Source organism: Podarcis erhardii (genome assembly GCF_964252035.2).
Source record: "Podarcis erhardii genome assembly, chromosome: 2".
In the NCBI taxonomy this organism is placed as follows: domain Eukaryota; kingdom Metazoa; phylum Chordata; class Lepidosauria; order Squamata; family Lacertidae; genus Podarcis; species Podarcis erhardii.
In genome coordinates, this window is record NC_138498.1 from 16,070,713 (window position 1) to 16,090,239 (window position 19,527).

The 19,527-nt window shown below is 44.5% G+C and overlaps 1 protein-coding gene across 1 annotated transcript; it reads left to right on the top strand.

Moving 5' to 3' along the window:
- Positions 1-16,688: 16,688 nt before the first annotated feature.
- Positions 16,689-17,674, top strand: LOC309336002 (transmembrane and death domain protein 1-like). The gene has a single exon (XM_081851361.1). The coding sequence runs from the start codon at positions 16,704-16,706 to the stop codon at positions 17,604-17,606; it is 903 nt and encodes a 300-aa protein (XP_081707487.1). The 5' UTR covers positions 16,689-16,703; the 3' UTR covers positions 17,607-17,674.
- Positions 17,675-19,527: the final 1,853 nt, after the last annotated feature.

Sequence of the window (19,527 nt, forward strand, 5' to 3'; positions counted from 1 at the left end):
TGCAATCGCTATATGTTGGAACACACCCACGCTGCTGCCAAAAGCAACAGTCTTTTTGCTCATCGCAACTAAATGCTTTTGACTGCTTAGTTATATGATTGTGTGTGTGTGTGTGTGTGTGTGTGTGTTTTTAGGCAGTGTCTCGAGAGTTCTAAAATGAAGTCACAGTCTCTTTGAAAAGCTGTGGAAAGGGAGCAAAGTGTGTCTGGCTGTGAGCATCATTTTTGTGCTTACTGACAAATGTTGAAGTGTGCCTCACACTCATTTTTGGCACGCAGTTTGCTGTTACACCTGTGAAAGCAAGTTAGCTTTTGAAAACAAGAGTTTCAATGCCTACTAGTCTCTCTCTCTCTCTCTCTCTCTCTCTCTCTCTCTCTCTCTCTCTCTTATACCAAAGCCTATATCTGCTCCTTACCTACATGTCATGCGCTGAAAAATCAACACACTTCCAAAAATAAGCTATGAGGCTGTTGTTCAGTGATGTGCTTTAAGCATGTTGCCAGAAACAGCCCCTTCAGACTCGTGTGGTGGAGAGCAAAACCCACCAAAGACACACAGACTCACAGCGTGGTAATTTGATGAGTGAAGCCACATTTTGCGACCTCATAGACCCGCTCTAACCTCTGCATTTAAGGACCACTTTTATCTCTCCCTGCCAATTAGCAGTTTCCCAAATGGTTCGGATAAAGTCTGAGGCTCCTTATAAGCAGTGCTATTTTATTTTCTAGAAAAAAGAGGTCTTGGAGCTCGCCACGAACTTCTCCCTTGATCTCTTAGAATGGCAGTGGTGCCCATTTCAGAGGCGCTGGAGCTCCAAAAAGCCCTGCTTATATTTGATGAAGATTAGCAATGCAGAAAGCTCTCCCACCGCCACCAATCTTTCTGAGCAATGGACAACTAGTCGCAGGAGAGAGTCTTGCTTGTGTCCTAGATTTCCCAACAGTTATGGGCGGAACTCTGGGACAATGGATTTTGCATTCTAGAATGCTCCCTGCCCCCAGAACCTTGTATAATGCGTAAAAGTTCCTCAGCAGTCACATCAGTGGGGAAAGAAATCTAAAAAGCACCACTCATTGTTTCTAAATCACAGGTGGTTTTTTTCCCCGTTGCGTCACTCCAACAGTAATAGTAGAAAATCCATCATCATTAAAACCCTACGATGCTGGTAAAATTTAGACGATTGGTTTCTCCAAAGGGAGATTTCCTTTGGAAAGAGGGCACAGTCTCTTAATATCATTCGGGTGCCTTCGAATGTATCTCGTAGGTATTCCTAGCTATATACCTCAGGAAGATTGCCTCTTTTTGTTTTATTTTGTTCTGCTCCTCCAAAAAGTGGTACTGGAATTTTGAAGACTTTTTTTTTGTTTTTAAATCGTTTTTGACTTTGTACATCCTCTGTAACCATTTCTACCTCATTTTGCAACATATTGTACATGAAAGTATTTAATTCATGTCTTATTAATGTCTGAAAAAAATGCGTTTGAACTGTAATGGTCTACCTCAGAAAATACTGTATTTTAAAAAGAAAAGTATTTCACAGTATTAAAGAGATTACATGGAATGGAATCGTGTTGCATCGTTTTTGTTTTCTAAACTCAGCTTATCAGTTTGTCTTGGATTTTTCTGATTTCAGTAATGGTGCTGAGAAACATCCGCAGGGAATGTGTTGCGCTCTATTGCATGAATAAATGCACACTGAAAACATCTTCAGGAAGCAGTTTGATAGAGTAGCAGCAATTGGAAAAAGAGTTTTGCACATGTGATATGGAGTTTAGGGTTTTCTTCAACATACTGTCTCTGTCAGCTGTTGCAGTTACACTTGTAAAAAATAAGCTTATAGATAACAATGTACTCTTGTGTCCTTATAAAAGCAATATAAACTCAAATATTCAGGAGATCGCAAAAGTTGATGAACCAGGACCAGCGGGAGATGGACTCATTGCATGTAAGTGCAAAGGTCTAACTTAAAAGCAGAGCATCTCAGGAGAATTGAAAGGAAGGTTGATATAGTTATGTGCATGATAAGCCTTGGCATATTTATTCAAAAATGATATCTTCTTAATTCAGTGGGAATTCAGTGTGTTCTGTACTTACAAAAAAGGCACAAGTGCAGTTGGATCATACGCAGTGAAATTCACCCCAGTTATCTTGTCATTCATATCTAATTTTCTGTATTTACAATGGCTCTTTCCCAAGCTTAATAATAATAATAATAATAATAATAATAATAATAATAATAATAATGCTTTGGCGAGAGGAGAGGACCTAATTTACACAACCGGTTGCAGACGTCAACACCTGTGTGGGTGGCGCTGAGCCTAGAACTTGCTGATCAGAAGGTCGGCAGTTCGAATCCCCACAACGGGGTGAGCTCCCGTTGCTCGGTCCCTGCTCCTGCCAACCTAGCAGTTCGAAAGCACATCAAAAGTGCAAGTAGATAAATAGGTACCGCTCTGGCGGGAAGGTAAACGGTGTTTCCGTGCGCTGCTCTGGTTCGCCAGAAGCGGCTTAGTCATGCTGGCCACATGACCCGGAAGCTGCCCAATTTCACTATTAATATACTTCTTCTTACTTGTATTTCACTTCAACAATTACTTTGATAAAATACATATTTTGTTTTGTGCAAATGGCTTTAGATACCTATTAGTTCCATAAATTACCATACAGCATATATTCAACACAAAAAACAGTGACAATTTGTTGTTGACAAAGGACAGCTGGACATATAAAGGGCCCCATTACCTTCAGTAGCTTAGGGCCTCATCAAACCTAAATCTGGGCCTGCTCATATAGACTGCAAACCTAGGAGGGAGGTGGGATCATAGTGGCTGAAGAATTCAGCGTCATTTCTTTCTTTATCGTAAGCTCATCACCACCCTGACTTGTGGGAAGCGCAAGTATTCTTCATTTCATTTCCGAACCGCTTCCTAGCAAAATCCCCGAAGCGATTTGACAACATAAACACGCAGCTACCAAAAGGTATACAATGACTTCCAAACAGCTAGAGTTGTATACTTTTGTCTTACCTCTTTGAACATCCCTCCCCACATTTAGGTGGTTGTGTGAATCAAAACCAAACAAGCAAGCCAAGCTTCGTTAAGAAAGAATCATAGAATCATAGAGTTGGAAGAGACCACAAGGGCCATCGAGTCCAACCTCCTTGCCAAGCAGGAAACACCATCAGAGCACTCCTGACATATGGTTGTCAAGCCTCTGCTTAAAGACCTCCAAAGAAGGAGACTCCACCACACTCCTTGGCAGCAAATTCCACTGTCGAACAGCTCTTACTGTCAGGAAGTTCTTCCTAATGTTTAGGTGGAATCTTCTTTCTTGTAGTTTGGAGCCATTGCTCCGTGTCCGCTTCTCTGGAGCAGCAGAAAACAACCTTTCTCCCTCCTCTATGTGACATCCTTTTATATATTTGAACATGGCTATCATATCACCCCTTAAGCTCCTCTTCTCCAGGCTAAACATGCCCAGCTCCCTTAGCCGTTCCTCATAAGGCATCGTTTCCAGGCCTTTGACCATTTTGGTTGCCCTCCTCTGGACACGTTCCAGTTTGTCAGGATTTATCTGGATTTGGGGTCTGGAAGTTTTCATGTGCAGCCGGTGATCTACAGTTGGGTCTCCTGGCTTGCAACTTGGGGGGGGGGGGGCAGGATCCAGGAATCCATATGGTGGGGTGCTGCTGCCCCCTGGCGGCACAACTACCATCAAAACAATAAAGGTATTTGCTTATACCAACCTCTGTAGTTCCTAGACAAAAAGTACAGTCATGCCTCGGGTTACAGACAATGCAGGTTGTGTTTTTTCGGGTTGCAGACCCGCCGAAACCTGGAAGTACCGGAACGGGTTACATCTGGGTTCCGGGGGTCGTGCATGCGCAGAAGCACTAAAATAGCACTTTGCGCATGCGCAGAAGCGCCAAATCGCAACCCGTACATGCGCACATGCGCCACCGTGGGTTGCGAACACTGCGGGTTGCGAACGTGCATCCCGCACGGATCGCATTTGCAACCCGAGTGTCCACTGTATGTGAAAACAAGCCTCTCAAATCCTGTCACCTTGTTGATGAGCGCTGAAATTTGGAGGAAGAGAACACAATTTCACCCAGCATCCAACTGTTGGTACAACAACAGTTGTTCCAAAGGGTGTGGCTCCCAGTGGAAATAGGCCCAGTTTCTCTATCTAGTCCCTACTAAGGAGTTTTGGTTTTGCTGCCACTGCAAATGTTCGCAGCATTGTCAACTGATTGCGTCCTCTGAACAAAGCCTCAGACCTCGTACCGTGCAGTGCCGGATTTACGTATAAACTAAACAAGGTATAGCTTAGGGGCCCACTCTCTTGGGAGCCCCACAAAAATTTAAAGAAAACAACATACCTGGATGTACATTTCTAAAATATAAGATAAAAAACAAATAAAATAAAACCTACATGCAGCAACAGTGTTTTATGTTGTGTAGGCTCCTATGAAGTAAGTAATGGGCCTCGCCTGCTAACCTGCTCCCTAAAATATCACCGTTTTGCTCTTTTCTATATATAGCGTAAAGGGGATGTGAGTGGCGCTGTGGGTTAAACCACAGAGCCTAGGACTTGCCGATCAGAAGGCCGACGGTTCGAATCCCTGCGACGGGGTGAGCTACCGTTGCTCGGTCCCTGCTCCTGCCAACCTAGCAGTTCGAAAGCACCTCAAAGTGCAAGTAGATAAATAGGTACCGCTCTGGTGGGAAGGTGAACGGTATTTCCGTGTGCTGCTCTGGTTCGCCAGTCATGTTTAGTCATGCTGGCCACATGAGCCGGAAGCTGTACGCCGGCTCCCTCGGCCAATAAAGTGAGATGAGTGCCACAACCCCAGAGTCAACCACGACTGGACCTAATAGTCAGGGGTCCCTTTACCTTTACCTTTATATATAGGGTGCCATGGCAACATGTAGCATGCAGCTGCAGACTGCAGGGCAGCACAGTTGAATGTCGGCCATGTTGTACCTGTTATCTAATATTAAAAAGTGCTTGTAGACTGATGACCAGGCAGCATAGACTAAGGGGATGAGTCTTATGCCTACTGGTTGATTTCATGGAATACATAATTTATTTTCACCCCATTATAGCTTAGGATACCTATTAGGTCCATAAATTGCCATATAGCATATATTCAACACAAAAAACAGCGACAATTGGTTGTTGACAAAGGACAGCTGGACATATAAAGGGCCCCATTACCTTCAGTAGCTTAAAAGGTAAAGGGACCCCTGACCATTAGGTCCAGTTGTGGCTGACTCTGGGGTTGCGGCGCTCATCTCGCTTTATTGGCCGAGGGAGCCGGCGTACAGCTTCCGGGTCATGTGGCCAGCATGACTAAGCCACTTCTGGCGAACCAGAGCAGTGCACAGAAACGCCGTTTACCTTCCCGCCGGAGCAGTACCTATTTATCTACTTGCACTCTGACATGCTTTCGAACTGCTAGGTTGGCAGGAGCTGGGACCGAGCAACAGGAGCTCACCCCGTTGCTGGGATTCGAACCGCCGAACTTCTGATCGGCACGTCCTAGGCTCTGTGGTTTAACCCACAGCGCCACCCGTAGCTTAGGGCCTCATCAAACCTAAATCCGGCCCTGGTACCATGGTGTGTGGGTGAATTGGGGAACAGCGCTTAAAAATAAAACAAGAGACTATTCAGAGAAATTTCTCTGCAAAGTGGCCTTTCTCTCTGGGGCCGAGGGAAAGCAAGGCAAAGAAAAATGGCTAGACTTCCTTCTTCAGAAAAACGGATTCTGCAAAATGTCTCCGTTCCAGGTCCTTCCAGAGCTGCTCTCTTCTCACCTCTACTTCGGTTATTTCATGTGACACCTGAATTGGATCCTTTGTTCTCCTTGGGATCCTCATGGCACGAGCACTGAGCTTCCCTACGCATCTGCTGACCAAACAACTGTCTGTGTGGTGGCCTCATCGTGCTCCACCAACCTTGGTGTGACGGTGCTGGCAACCAGTTGGTGTCCAGGCCCCATTTAAAGTGCTGGCCTTATGGGGCTCAGGAACCCAATACCTCAAGGACAGCCTCTCCCCACACAAACCAGTCCAGACCATCCTTTCTCCGTGCGCCCCTCTGAGGGAAGCACCGAGAGTGGTGACTTGAGAACAGGCCTTCTCAGTGGTGGCTCCCATTTATGGAAGGCTCTCTTCAGGGAGGCACTTCTGACACCATCACGCTCTGTTTTTAGGCAGCAGGCAAACTAATTCTTTTTACCCAGGCTTTTGGATCTTCCTGTTTAGTTTTAGTCAAGAGGGGTTGAGTTGAATTTGGGTGTGTGTGATATCTCTTGATTGTTTTATTCTTTCTTTTTTTTTTACCCTTGCTTCTTTTTTCTGGGGAAAAATGCCTAATAAATTTTTTTCCCCTTAATCTACCTGTGCTAATTTATTACATACCTGCAGTAGATTATTATTATTTCTTACATTTACATACCAACCTGTATTTTAGGTTGTATAATTCTTGTTTTTACCCTTGTTTACTTTTTTTCTGTGAAACAATGCCTAATAAATATTATTATTACTCTACCTGTGCTAATTTATTACATGCAGGCAGTAGGTTATTATTGTTTCTTAATAATTTACATACACCTTATCCTCACAACAGCCCTGTGAGGTAGCTTAGGCCGCGAGGGAACGACTGGCCCAAGTTCACCCAGTGAGCGTCATGGCTGAGTGGGGCCTCAAACACTGGCCTCCCAGGCCCTAGTCCAGTGCTCTAACCATTACACACCACAGTTTATGTGAAAGAACACTAAAAAATGACACCCCACTTTACCGGAGAGGTAAAGTCCAGCACTCTGCTGCCTCACTCATTGTAAGGTGGTGAACAGTTATTATGTGTCCTTGCTGTCATTTCCCAATACCTTTTCCCATTGCTGGGTTGGTTAGAGTATAATGCTGATAAACGCCAAGGTTGCAGGTTTGATTCCCATATGGGGCAGCTGTTCCTGCTTTGCAGAGGGTTGGACTAGATGATCGTCAGGGTCCCTTTCAACTCTACAATTCTGTGATTCTCGTGCCATTCAGATACGCAGTTCTTTCAACACTCCTCCTTTCAGTGCTCTAAAGGACAGGTGTCCAAATGCCTCGAAATCAGCCGGTGCACATGAATCGAGGGAACCAGGAGAATGGACCAGTTGTGCGCTTTCGATAATTAAAAAACCTTTTGCTAGCTAGGGGGAGAGATCTGCTTCTGGCCCCTGATGCAACGGCCAATGAATGCCAGATGTGCAAAGGCCACAATTATGCCTCAACAGAGGCCTCTTGTCTCTCTGCCACACCATCCAAGCTACAAACTCGCTGGCGGAAGAATGTGTGATCGAACCCCCTGCGTTGTGCAAAATTCTGGGCCGCCGCATTTCGTCTGCAAGTATCGCATCCAATGAACTATTTCTCCCAGGGAAAAGGAAGGCCCAGAGGGATCGCCTTAATTGCGACTCAATTAAATAGCATTTTTCGAACTTCAGCCCAGCTTGAAGAGAGAAGTGTTTCAAAAGCGCTTCTCTGCCCTTTGGAATCTATGAATGATATTCAAGGAGGGGACCCTTCGTGGGCCTCTTTGCTCAGTCACAAACCCTGGATTATTTGTTTTCATTCCACAGCAAGGCAGTAACTTCCTTTTTCTTTCTTTTTTTAAGTGTGTGTGGGGTGGTGGGGGAGATTCCTTGCAGGGAACAATGAAACCACTGTGCTTTTCTAAGAGGCGCTCTGGCAGATTTACGGGAAAGCGCTTTCCTACAGCTAGTAGAAGTTCCCCATATATCAGACACACACATACACACACACACAAATCCAAGGGTGCAATTCGAAAGATGCGAGAAACATGAACTTCTTAAAAGATCACAACAGGAAACATCTTCCAAGGCAACAATGCCCACTTACACCACAAAGAACTCATAACCCACCTACTTTCAGCAGCCAGAAACACCGTAACCAGACACTGGAGAGACCTGTCAGGAGTAAGCATGGACCAACGGTACCAAATAGTATGGGAAACAGACCTGCTAGAAAAATCAACCAATAAACTGAAACTGACACGGGGACAAATAGAAGAAGACGCCTGTTATGTACTGAGTTGAATAGGATCCAAAATGCAGCAGTCTGATTGGTCCTAGAACAATGCAGCAGTCTGATTGGTCCGCAGGAGCCACCCAATCCAGCTCCACGTGGAAGTGACTCCGCAACCTGATTGGCCTACAGGAGAATCCCGGAATTAGCCAATCACGTGCGGCCCATTGTGTAAATTATGTATATAAAGCAGATATTTTGGGGGAATACTCATTCCTCTTCACCACTATGAGCTGAATAAAGAGCATGAAATCCACACTCTCGACTCTGAGTATATTTCACTGGCGATGAGGATGGGATCCCGCTGAGCTGACCGCCACACACAGCACCGCCGCACCACTGCCTGTTTCATCGCACTGTGTATCCAGGCTTCAGCTCCGAGACCCAAGGAACTCAGAATGGCAACCGACAGCAGCTTTCAGCGCCTTCACCCCTTTATCACACACACAGCCCAACAAGACAATGACAAAAATCCACCAACAGCATACAAATCAGTATGGCTAACCTGATGCAAAACACCCACCCACCCCACTCACACATGAAAACAAAGACCACCACAGGCAACCACAAATGAACAGCCACACCCTAGGCCAACCCCAACCTCTCTCACCACCAAAGGAACACAAGTGAACAGCAGAGAACCTGCACAGGCAACGCTGACACAAAACCCCACATATATTAAGTAAAATAGAAACATCCCCACCCCACCCCACCCCCACTCATATTTCCCCCCGCTCCACCTCTTTCCCCCTTTTCTTCCTAATGTCTCAACGAATGAAGCTGATTTGTTAAAATGTTACATGGGGGGGGGGGGGAGAGAGACATTGCACATACTTTTGTAAATCAAGAAAATATTTACTAAAAATACATTTTTTAAAAGAAGATCACAACAGCGAAATAGTGGCTGAAAGTGGTCATAGGAGAATACTGTGCCTGCCCATGCAGAAATACAATATTTTGGGAGGCCAAATGCGACACCTCCCCTTGCACCTTCTATTTTCAACACTTGAATTTGGATTCTCTTCTCCCTTCGTGCTGAGACTGTCACCCTATAGACACAGACCCTCCAAGTCTCCCCGTTCTCCAGCGACAGTCCTGGATCTACAGAAGCTGTCCCGGGTTCTGATTTGAATGTCCTGCTTTTCCTTAGGACGTCCCTCTTTTCATTGGATAAATGTTGGCAGGTATGTGACTCCTGAGCCAACAAAATAAGGAACTATACAACCTTCAGAAGACACCTGGAGGCAGTCCTGCATAGGGGAGTTTTCCTAAAATGTTTTATTATGTTTTTATATATGTTGGGAGCTGCCCAGAGTGGCTGGGGCATACCCAGTCAGTTGGGTGGGGTATTAATAAATAATAATAATAATAATAATAATAATAATAATAATAGAATCATAGAATCATAGAGTTGGAAGAGACCACAAGGGCCATCGAGTCCAACCCCCTGCCTAGCAGGAAACGCCATCAGAGCACTCCTGACATATGGTTGTCAAGCCTCTGCTTAAAGACCTCCAAAGAAGGAGACTCCACCACACTCCTTGGCAGCAAATTCCACTGTCGAACAGCTCTTACTGTCAGGAAGTTCTTCCTAATGTTTAGGTGGAATCTTCTTTCTTGTAGTTTGGATCCATTGCTCCGTGTCCGCTTCTCTGGAGCAGCAGAAAACAACCTTTCTCCCTCCTCTATGTGACATCCTTTTATATATTTGAACATGGCTATCATATCACCCCTTAACCTCCTCTTCTCCAGGCTAAACATGCCCAGCTCCCTTAGCCGTTCCTCATAAGGCATCGTTTCCAGGCCTTTGACCATTTGGTTGCCCTCCTCTGGACACATTCCAGTTTGTCAGTGTCCTTCTTGAACTGTGGTGCCCAGAACTGGACACAGTACTCCAGGTGAGGTCTGACCAGAGCAGAATACAGTGGCACTATTACTTCCCTTGATCTAGATGCTATACTCCTATTGATGCAGCCCAGAATTGCATTGGCTTTTTTAGCTGCCGCGTCACACTGTTGGCTCATGTCAAGTTTGTGGTCAACCAAGACTCCTAGATCCTTTTCACATGTACTGCTCTCAAGCCAGGTGTCACCCATCTTGTATTTGTGCCTCTCAAGAGAGCAGAACCTCTACTTGCCACCGCCTTTATTTGGGCCCGATCCAAGTTGTGACCGCGGCAAACCAGGAAGTAAATACAGAGTTTGTCATGATTTGCGCATGTGCAGAAGCACATGTGCACATGTGCAAAAGTGCGCTGCCGCCAAATGCACCTGCACACAACAGCACTTCTACCAGCGACCCGGATCAACTTATGGACGGACCTCCGGAACTGATTACAGTAGTACCTCAGGTTACATACGCTTCAGGTTACATACGCTTCAGGTTACAGACTCCGCTAACCCAGAAATAGTGCTTCAGGTTAAGAACTTTGCTTCAGGATGAGAACAGAAATCGGGCTCTGGCGGCGTGGCGGCAGCAGGAGGCCCCATTAGCTAAAGTGGTGCTTCAGGTTAAGAACAGTTTCAGGTTAAGAACGGATCTCCGGAACAAATTAAGTACTTAACCTGAGGTACCACTGTACGTCCATAAGTAGAGGTTCCACTGTAATATAAAAATAAAAATGGAATACAAGAATCCACCAACAGCATATGAATTAATATGGCTAACTTGATTCAAACACACCCACCCACCCCACTCACACACGAAAACAAAGTTCCCCACAGCCAATCACAAACAAGCAACTGCACCCAAAGCCAAACACAATTTCTCTCACCGCCAAAGGAACACAAGCAAATAGCAAAGAGAACCTGCACAAATGATGCTGACACGAAACCCCACACATACATTAAGCAAAATAGAAATATCGCCTCCTGACCCCACCCCCACTCGCCTTTCGCCCCTTTTTTCTTCCCAATGTCTCAACAAATGAAACAGACCTATGGAAAATGTAACTTGAAAAAAGAGACATTGCGCATACCTTTGTGAACCAAGAAAACTTTAATAAAATATTAAAAAATAATAATGCAAAATAAAAAAAATAAAATAAAAATGGAATAGGATGTCCCTATTTTCATCAGAGAAATGTTGGAGGGTATGTGATTCTGCCCCTGGTATGGTGACCAGGTATGCACACAGTATTTTACCTGCAGTTTCACCTCGATGGGCGGTGTATAAATAAATTTATTATTATTATTATTATTATTATTATTATTATTATTATTATTATTATTATTTTAGCAGCTCATGTGCATCTTGGTGCGTGAGCATCTCCTTTTGGGTTTTCATTTCTTTCTGCAGTAGAGTTCTTTTACACAAATATTTTCCTGCATCTTTTACTGCTTTATAACAGCAGCAGCAGCAGCATTCCAGCTATCTCTTAGTGAAATTCCCATTACAGGAATAAACACCATTTGGTTCTGTTTCTCAGAGTCATTATTATTTACAAAACTTTACACTGGTCTTTAAGAAATAAAAGAAACCATTAATATAAAAGAAAAAGAATTACTTGCGAGTATCAGATAGGCCTAGGATTTAAATATGGGATGTTGTAGAATACTATGTTGTTAAAATGAAAAGAAAGATGTTAATCAACCAAGTAAATTCTATGTGGAAATAGTTTCGGAAAACTGCCACAATGATTTATATGGAAACTCAGCCAGGGGGACGCGAGGAAGTCACCCAACAATGTTAACAAAAGTGGAATTATTACAGTTAGGATAAATGTTTGTTTGTTTGTTAATGTTTTTTTTTCATGTTTTTGGATTTATGTGTCGTAAATTTGGAAAACTAATAAAACAAATTTGGAAAAAATAAATAAATAAAAGAAACCAAATAAAGCAGCATAATCTTTTTCTCTTTTAGCCATCCGGCCAGAGACCTAATGCTGACTCATTCACATGCTTATTTACAGTGACCCAGTCTTAGTTGATCACATGTCCCAGTAAAGACACCTGTTGCTGGGGAAATTTTCTGTTGCCTAGGAACTAGTTCAAGACCATTTTCTTTTTTCCCTTTTTTATAGATTTTATTGATACATCAGAACACCAACAACAAAACAGAACCCCCCCAAAAAATATATATATATACAGCAATAAAAATAAATTAAAAATTAGATAATGACAATAAAAGTTGCAACCAACGAAACTTAAAACATTTACACCACATAAATATAAATAACATAAAGTTTTGACTTCCTTCACCCTGATATCGGCTTTTTAATTGATTTCTTTTCAACTGTTTCCTTTGTGAATCTTTGTTATAATTGTCTCACATACATAACCTAAGAATAATAAACCACCTTGCAGAAATTCATCAAAACAAATCTTGATTGTTCAAAACAAAACAAATTCCTTCCAGTAGCACCTTAAAGACCAACTAAGTCAGTTCTGGGTATGAGCTTTCGTGTGCATGCACACTTCTTCAGATACTTGATTGTTCAAGACCATTTTCAAGTTTCTTCTAGACTATGCCAGGCATGGATCAGGGGTACAATGGATCACAGTGGCTGGCTGTTAACCAGGAGGTTGGTGGTTCAAGCCCACACTTCAGTGATGTTTGATACTTTTCCTAATGATCCCTCACAAGGAATTCACCTTTTTCACAGCTGCTGCGCATAAGGAATACCTTCATTGAGCTCCCCACTGCAACCCAAAGGTCTCATTGTCAGATGCCATGAACCTGCATGTGAAATTAAGGTTTTTTTGCTCTGCAAAAAAATATGATTTTTTTAGGCCACTTGTAGTTTAATGGCGAATTTTGGATATAATGGAGATGTAAAAGATTTGGATTATTATAAAAGATGCAGGAGGAAAGGACTAACAATAGGACCCACAAAGGGGATGAGGGAAGTCTAGGAGATCCTGTGGAATCTTGTTTTTATGTTGTATGTTGTAATTTATTATTTGTACCCCGCCCATCTGGCTGGGTTTCCCCAGCCACTCTGGGTGGCTTCCAACAAAGATTAAAAATACATTAAATGTTGGATATGTGGTTGTAAAACTTTATTTCAAAAAAGCCATATGTGTGTGTGTGTATGTATGGATATACAGTGGTACCTCAGGTTACATACGCTTCAGGTTACACACTCCGCTAACCCAGAAATAGTGCTTCAGGTTAAGAACTTTGCTTCGGGATAAGAACAGAAATGGTGCTCCAGCAGCGCGGCGGCAGCAGGAGGCCCCATTAGCTAAAGTGGTGCTTCAGGTTAAGAACAGTTTCAGGTTAAGAACGGAACTCCGGAACGAATTAAGTACTTAACCCGAGGTACCACTGTACATTAAATGTTGGATATGTGATTGTAAAACTTCATTTCAAAAAACCACATATATATGTCTGTGTGTGTGTGTGTGTTTATGTATATTTATGTATGGAGATATATATATATATATATATATATATATATATATATATATATATATGTTTTTTGCCCTGATGATCACCACTTTACACTTGTTTACATTGAACAGTTTTTGCCTTTTTAACGCCCATCCAGTCAACTTGCAGCAATCCTTTCGAAGGTCCGTACAATCCATTTTTATTTGATACGATCCTGAATAACTTAGTGTCATCAGCAATCCTGGTCACCTTACCCGAAGCTACGGCATCATGACCAACAGCCAACCCTCCTCGAGAGTCTTGAACTGGAGAAAGGATTATTTATGAATAACCAATAAATAATAAAATTATCAACTTTTCTCTGGGTAGGATAAATCTTCGGCAGAGTACTGCCACCTGCTGGTTGATAAAAAATCACAAGGTTGAAAACAGTCCATTGTGTCATTTGCGGTTGTTGTTTGTATTGAAAAAATGATTATATATATATATATGTGTGTGTGTGTGTGTGTGTGTGTGTGTGTGTGTGTTGTTGTTTAGTTGTTTAGTTGTGTCCTACTCTTCGTGACCCCATGGACTTGAGCACGCCAGGCACTCCTGTCTTCCAATGCCTCTTGAAGTTTGGTCAAACTCATGCTGGTAGCTTCGAGAACACTGTCCAACCATCTTGTCCTCTGTCGTCCCTTTCTCCTTGTGCCCTCCATCTTTCCCAACATCAGGGTCTTTTCCAGGGCGTCTTCTCTTCTCATGAGGTGGCCAAAGTATTGGAGCCTCAACTTCACAATCTGTCCTTCCAGTGAGCACTCAGGGCTGATTTCCTTCAGAATGGAGAGGTTTGATCTTCTTGCAGTCCATGGGACTCTCAAGAGTCTCCTCCAGCACCATAATTCAAAAGCATCAATTCTTCTGCGAGCAGCCTTCTTTATGGTCCCAGCTAGGTTGAAAACAGTCCATCTAAGCCAGGCTTCCTCAACCTCAGCCCTCCAGATGTTTTGAGACTACAATTCCCATCATCCCTGACCACTGGTCCTGCTAGCTAGGGATCATGGGAGTTGTAGGCCAAATACACCTGGAGCGCTGGCACTGCCTTATATCAAGTATTTGAGTTACCCCAAGATCTGAGACAGTTTCCTTCAGGGCTGAGGAATCTCCAACAACTGCTGAGCTACAATTCCCATCAGCACCAGTTAGCACGGCCAATGGTGGTGGGAGTTGTAGCTGAGCTCAGCCACAAGCTCCTCTCCGCATAGGCAGAATGGAAGTGGACTTCCGCCTCCGTTTATGACATCAGATACTCAAGGAGATTTAAAATTCCACAGCAATTGCTCTGCGATATTCCAAGAGAGACGCCCCCTGTTCTGGTAGTTAAGCCAGGTAACCCTCTCTCTTTGTCCCCAACTTAAAATCGCTTCACAGCCAGCCTTCCCTCAGAGCCGAATCTTATATGTAGAGAAAGAAGACAAGATCTCATGATGTTTTATTTATTCATTTCACTGCATTTCTAGCTCTCCCACCTTTTCCTCCAAGGATCTCAAGGTAGCATAAGTGGGTTCCAGACCCTCCCAGTGTCCCTATTTTCCTGGGACAATCCCAGGTTTACAGAAGCTGTCCTGGTTTCTGATTTGATCCAGGAATGTCCAACTTTTCCTTAGGACATGATCCCTCTTTTCATCAGAGAAATGTTGGAGGGTGTGGAGTTCAGTAACTAGACAACCTTGAGAAGACATCTGAAGACAGTCCTATATGGGGAAGTTTTTTTTAAATTAATGCTTAATGTTTTATTATGTTTTTATATATGTTGGAAGCTGCCCAGAGTGACCGGGGCAACCCAATCAGATGGTTGGGGTATAAATAAATATAATCATCATCATCATCATCATCATCACAATAATCATAATCATAATCATTATTATATTATTATTACAGTGGTACCTCAGGTTACAGATGCTTCAGGTTACATACGCTTCAGGTTACAGACTCCGCTAACCCAGAAATAGTACTTCGGGTTAAGAACTTTGCTTCAGGATGAGAACAGAAATCGCGCAGCAGCAGTGGGAGGCCCCATTAGCTAAAGTGGTACCTCAGGTTAAGAAGAGTTTCAGGTTAAGAACGGACCTCTGGATTAAGTTCGTAACCAGAGGTACCACTATATTATTATTACTATTACTACTACTACTACTACTACTACTAATAATAATAATAATTCATCTTAAATACATCATATCCCATAAAGATTTCAGGCAGTCACAATGGCCAGTAATTATTGTAGTCCTGTTTATTCCATGGACACCCAAGTTCCTGCCATTCTGCAAAATTCACACACTCTACAAACATAGCTGTAAAGGCACTCGGCTGCCAACTTCCCCTTCCCAAATAGGACACCTTTGTAGTAGAGAAACAGTGGGTGTTTTGTGTGTGCTACAGCACTGCAGAAACACAGAGAAACTAGAAGATCTACAGACCTCTGCTTCCTAAGAATTGTAGCTGATCCTCATTTGAAGAACAAAAACATCTGTATGCCTGTGGTTTAGAAAAGGATCAGAGGTGGTGGTGATGATGATGATAACAACAACAGAATAGGATGTCCTTGGGATGCGGGTGGCGCTGTGGTCTAAACCACAGAGCCTAGGGCTTGCCGATCAGAAGGTTGGCAATTCGAATCCCCGCAATGGGATGAGCTCCCGTTGCACGGTCCCTGCTCCTAGCAGTTCGAAAGCACGAAGTGCAAGTTGATACAGTGGTACCTCAGGTTACAGACACTTCAGGTTACAGACTCCGCTAACCCAGAAATAGTACTTCTGGTTAAGAACTTTGCTTCAGGGTGAGAACACACACAGCCCCTCCGAGCCAAAGGCCCAAAGGCAGAAAGCCGAGCCAGCAGCCAAACGAAGCCTTAAGAGGTGGTTCCCACAGCGCAGCACCCGGCAAAGGGGATGCAGCAAGGAAAACCACCGTCACCTCTCCGCTGGGAAGTGCCAAGCAAAGGCCAGTCCCCAGGCAACACGGCCGATTTGATCGGCACAAGGCATGCAAGCTCCACCCCCCAGTCGTTCTCAGATTCCTTATTGGGCAGCTGAGCAACACAGTTGAGGAGCTTCCCTGGCCAGCAGGGAGCTGGGAGGGAGAGGAGCTGCTTCCTTTGAAATCTGGGAAATTCACAGGATAGCAACAATCCGGGATAGCAGCAGGAAACGGCGCTGGAATAAGGGAGTTTCCCGCCAAATATGGGTAGGTTGACAGCTATGCTCTCTTCTCTCTGGCTCCAGGACTTCCTCAATGCTGATTCTCATCGGAACAGCCCTTTTCCTCCTGGTGGGTCCTGCCTTGTCCGACGACACGGTGGCCGACGACATTGGCAGCCACATGATGGGCCGCATCTCGGAGCTCCTGTCCCCCGAGGAATGCCAGGCCTTCTACGCCAAGCTCATTGGGCCCGAGGAGAACGTGAACGAAGAGCTCCAACGCCTCTCGGTGGAGAGGAACCCCATTCGCAGGCGACGGGAAATCGCCACCACCGAGGCCTGCAAAGCCACCCTCAACAGCTGGCTGGAGACGGAAGGGGACGCCATGTATTGGGACCGCCTGTCGAGGGCTCTCCAGGCCGTCGGGCGTCCCGACGTCTCCCTGGAACTGGGCAAGAACCTCAACCAAGACAAGAGTCTGGAGATCAAGAAGAACGTGGAGGGATATCACAAGACGGTCCAGCGCTTGACCTCTTCGCTGCTCCTGGAAGAGAACGAGATGGGTGGGAGCGAGGGGCCAGGAGGCCGGCTGCGGAGAGAGGGATCTCAGGCCCAGCTGGAAGAGGGGGATTGGGACAAATTGGAGCTGATTATAGAGAGGAGGCCCCTGCCGCCATACAACAGGAGTCTCTTTCAGTGGGTCACTCCACTGGTGACAGGGGTCGTCGGTGGATTCCTCACGTCCTTCGTCGTGGTGGCTCTAGCCGTCTATTCTTTCTTCTGGATTCTGAAGCAAGAAAGTCCCACTCCCATGGCGCCCAGCTGGGACTCTGTGCCCGATATGATTTTCCGCTCCCCTTCGCCCAAGCGCGGGGCCATCTACTACTCATTTCAGCAATTTGATGGTCTGGGGAAGCGTGGCGGTGAGACGGAAGATTACGGCGATGACGACGATAACGAGGAAGACTGGGAGAAAGAACCCATTGTTAGGTCTTAAGTAAAGTCAACCTTACTGCAACTTGCTTTATGGAGAATGTAGATTAAAAATAAAACATGTTTGCTTAAGAGGTCCAAAATGTGAGCTTGTTTTACAGTAACATAACAATTGCCCTGGGACACAGGTGGCGCTGTGGGTTAAACCACAGAGCCTAGGACTTGCCGATCAGAAGGTTGGCGGTTCGAATCCCCGCGACGGGGTGAGCTCCCGTTCCTCGGTCCCTGCTCCTGCCAACCTAGTAGTTCAAAAGCACGCCAAAGTGCAAGTACATAAATAGGTACTGCTCCGGCGGGAAGATAAATGGTGTTTCCGTGCGCTGCTCTGGTTTGCCAGAAGAGACTTAGTCATGCTGGCCACATGACCTGGAAGCTGTACGCTGGCTCCCTCAGCCAATAAAGCGAGATGAGCATCGCAACCCCAGAGTCGGTCACGACTGGACCTAATGGTCAGGGGTCCCTTTACCTTTTAATAATTGCCATGTTGAGCCTGGTCATTGTTCTGATGATGATGATTTATTTGTACCCCACCCATCTGACTGTTGGCCCCAGCCACTCTGGGTGGCTTCCAGCACACATAAAAACATAATATAACTTCAAACACTGAAAACTTCCGAATACAGGGCTGCCTTCAGATGTCTTCTAAAAGTTGTGTAGTCCTTTATCTCCTTGACATCTGATGGGAGGCGGCATAAAAAAACGCCTCTGCATGAAAAAATGGATTCTGGATGCTAGGTCAAATTTCCAAACACTGTCCGGGGTTGCTTAATACCCAGTGTAATCTCAGCAAGGGATGAAATGCAGAAGATGACAGAAGTCTGGTAGTATTATTAGCGGCACAGAAGGGGTGCTTTCAGTAGATGCTCCCTACATGTCAAATTGCTCCTGCCAGAATTCCCTCTCCACTTGAAGGGAAAAAAGGCGTATCATCTTCTCAAGTTCAATCAATTCCTCCTCCACCCTTTGCGTTGAACAGGGCAAGGAGAAGCAGCCGCCATGAGAAAAACAAATCAAAACTGAAAAGCTCCTCTTTCCAACCTAAATGTTATTAGCATGCTCTTACAAACTTATTTAAGTGGGGGTGCAATGGAGCGGATGTATTCTGCATATGTAGAAAACAAACACTTTAAAAAATCTGGCAATGAAGAATTGATGCTTTTTAATTATGGTGCTGGAGGAGACTCTTGAGAGTCCCATGGACTGCAAGAAGATCAAACCTCTCCATTCTGAAGGAAATCAGCCCTGAGTGCTCACTGGAAGGACAGATCGTGAAGCTGAGGCTCCAATACTTTGGCCACCTCATGAGAAGAGAAGACTCCCTGGAAAAGACCCTGATGTTGGGAAAGATTGAGGGCACAAGGAGAAGGGGACGACAGAGGGCGAGATGGTTGGACAGTGTCCTCGAAGCTACAAACATGAGTCTGATCAAACTGCGGGAGGCAGTGGAAGACAGGAGTGCCTGGCGTGCTCTGGTCCATGGGGTCACGAAGAGTCGGACACGACTAAACGACTAAACAACAACAACAATCTCTGGCATGTAGTATAGTATGTGCAGAGTTAAAACTTTTAAGAGTGGGATTTTAAACCTATTGTTTCAGCTGTAATAATAACAATAATCCTCTCTAAATAACTTATTTACTGGGTGATTTAAGATGGGCATCCTTAAAGCCAAACTACAGAGGAGGAGACACCAACTGAGTCACAATCAAAGGCAGAATTAAAGTCGCTTAAACTGTTTCAGTCGATATAAGCCCTCTTTAAGCTTTTCTCGTCAATAATTGGAAAAGCACAGAGGTTTCTTTAAAGAGAAGGAAAGAAGCAAAACAACAGTGGGCTTCCGATTTGTGATTAGAAATGACTACACGATTTTGGAAAAATATATTCTGTAAATAGTGGAAATATACTCTCACAAATGTTTTGAAAAT

Bases quoted from the DNA above. Each gene is read 5' to 3' on its own strand.
- LOC309336002 (XM_081851361.1), top strand. From the start codon at position 16,704: ATGCTGATTCTCATCGGAACAGCCCTTTTCCTCCTGGTGGGTCCTGCC.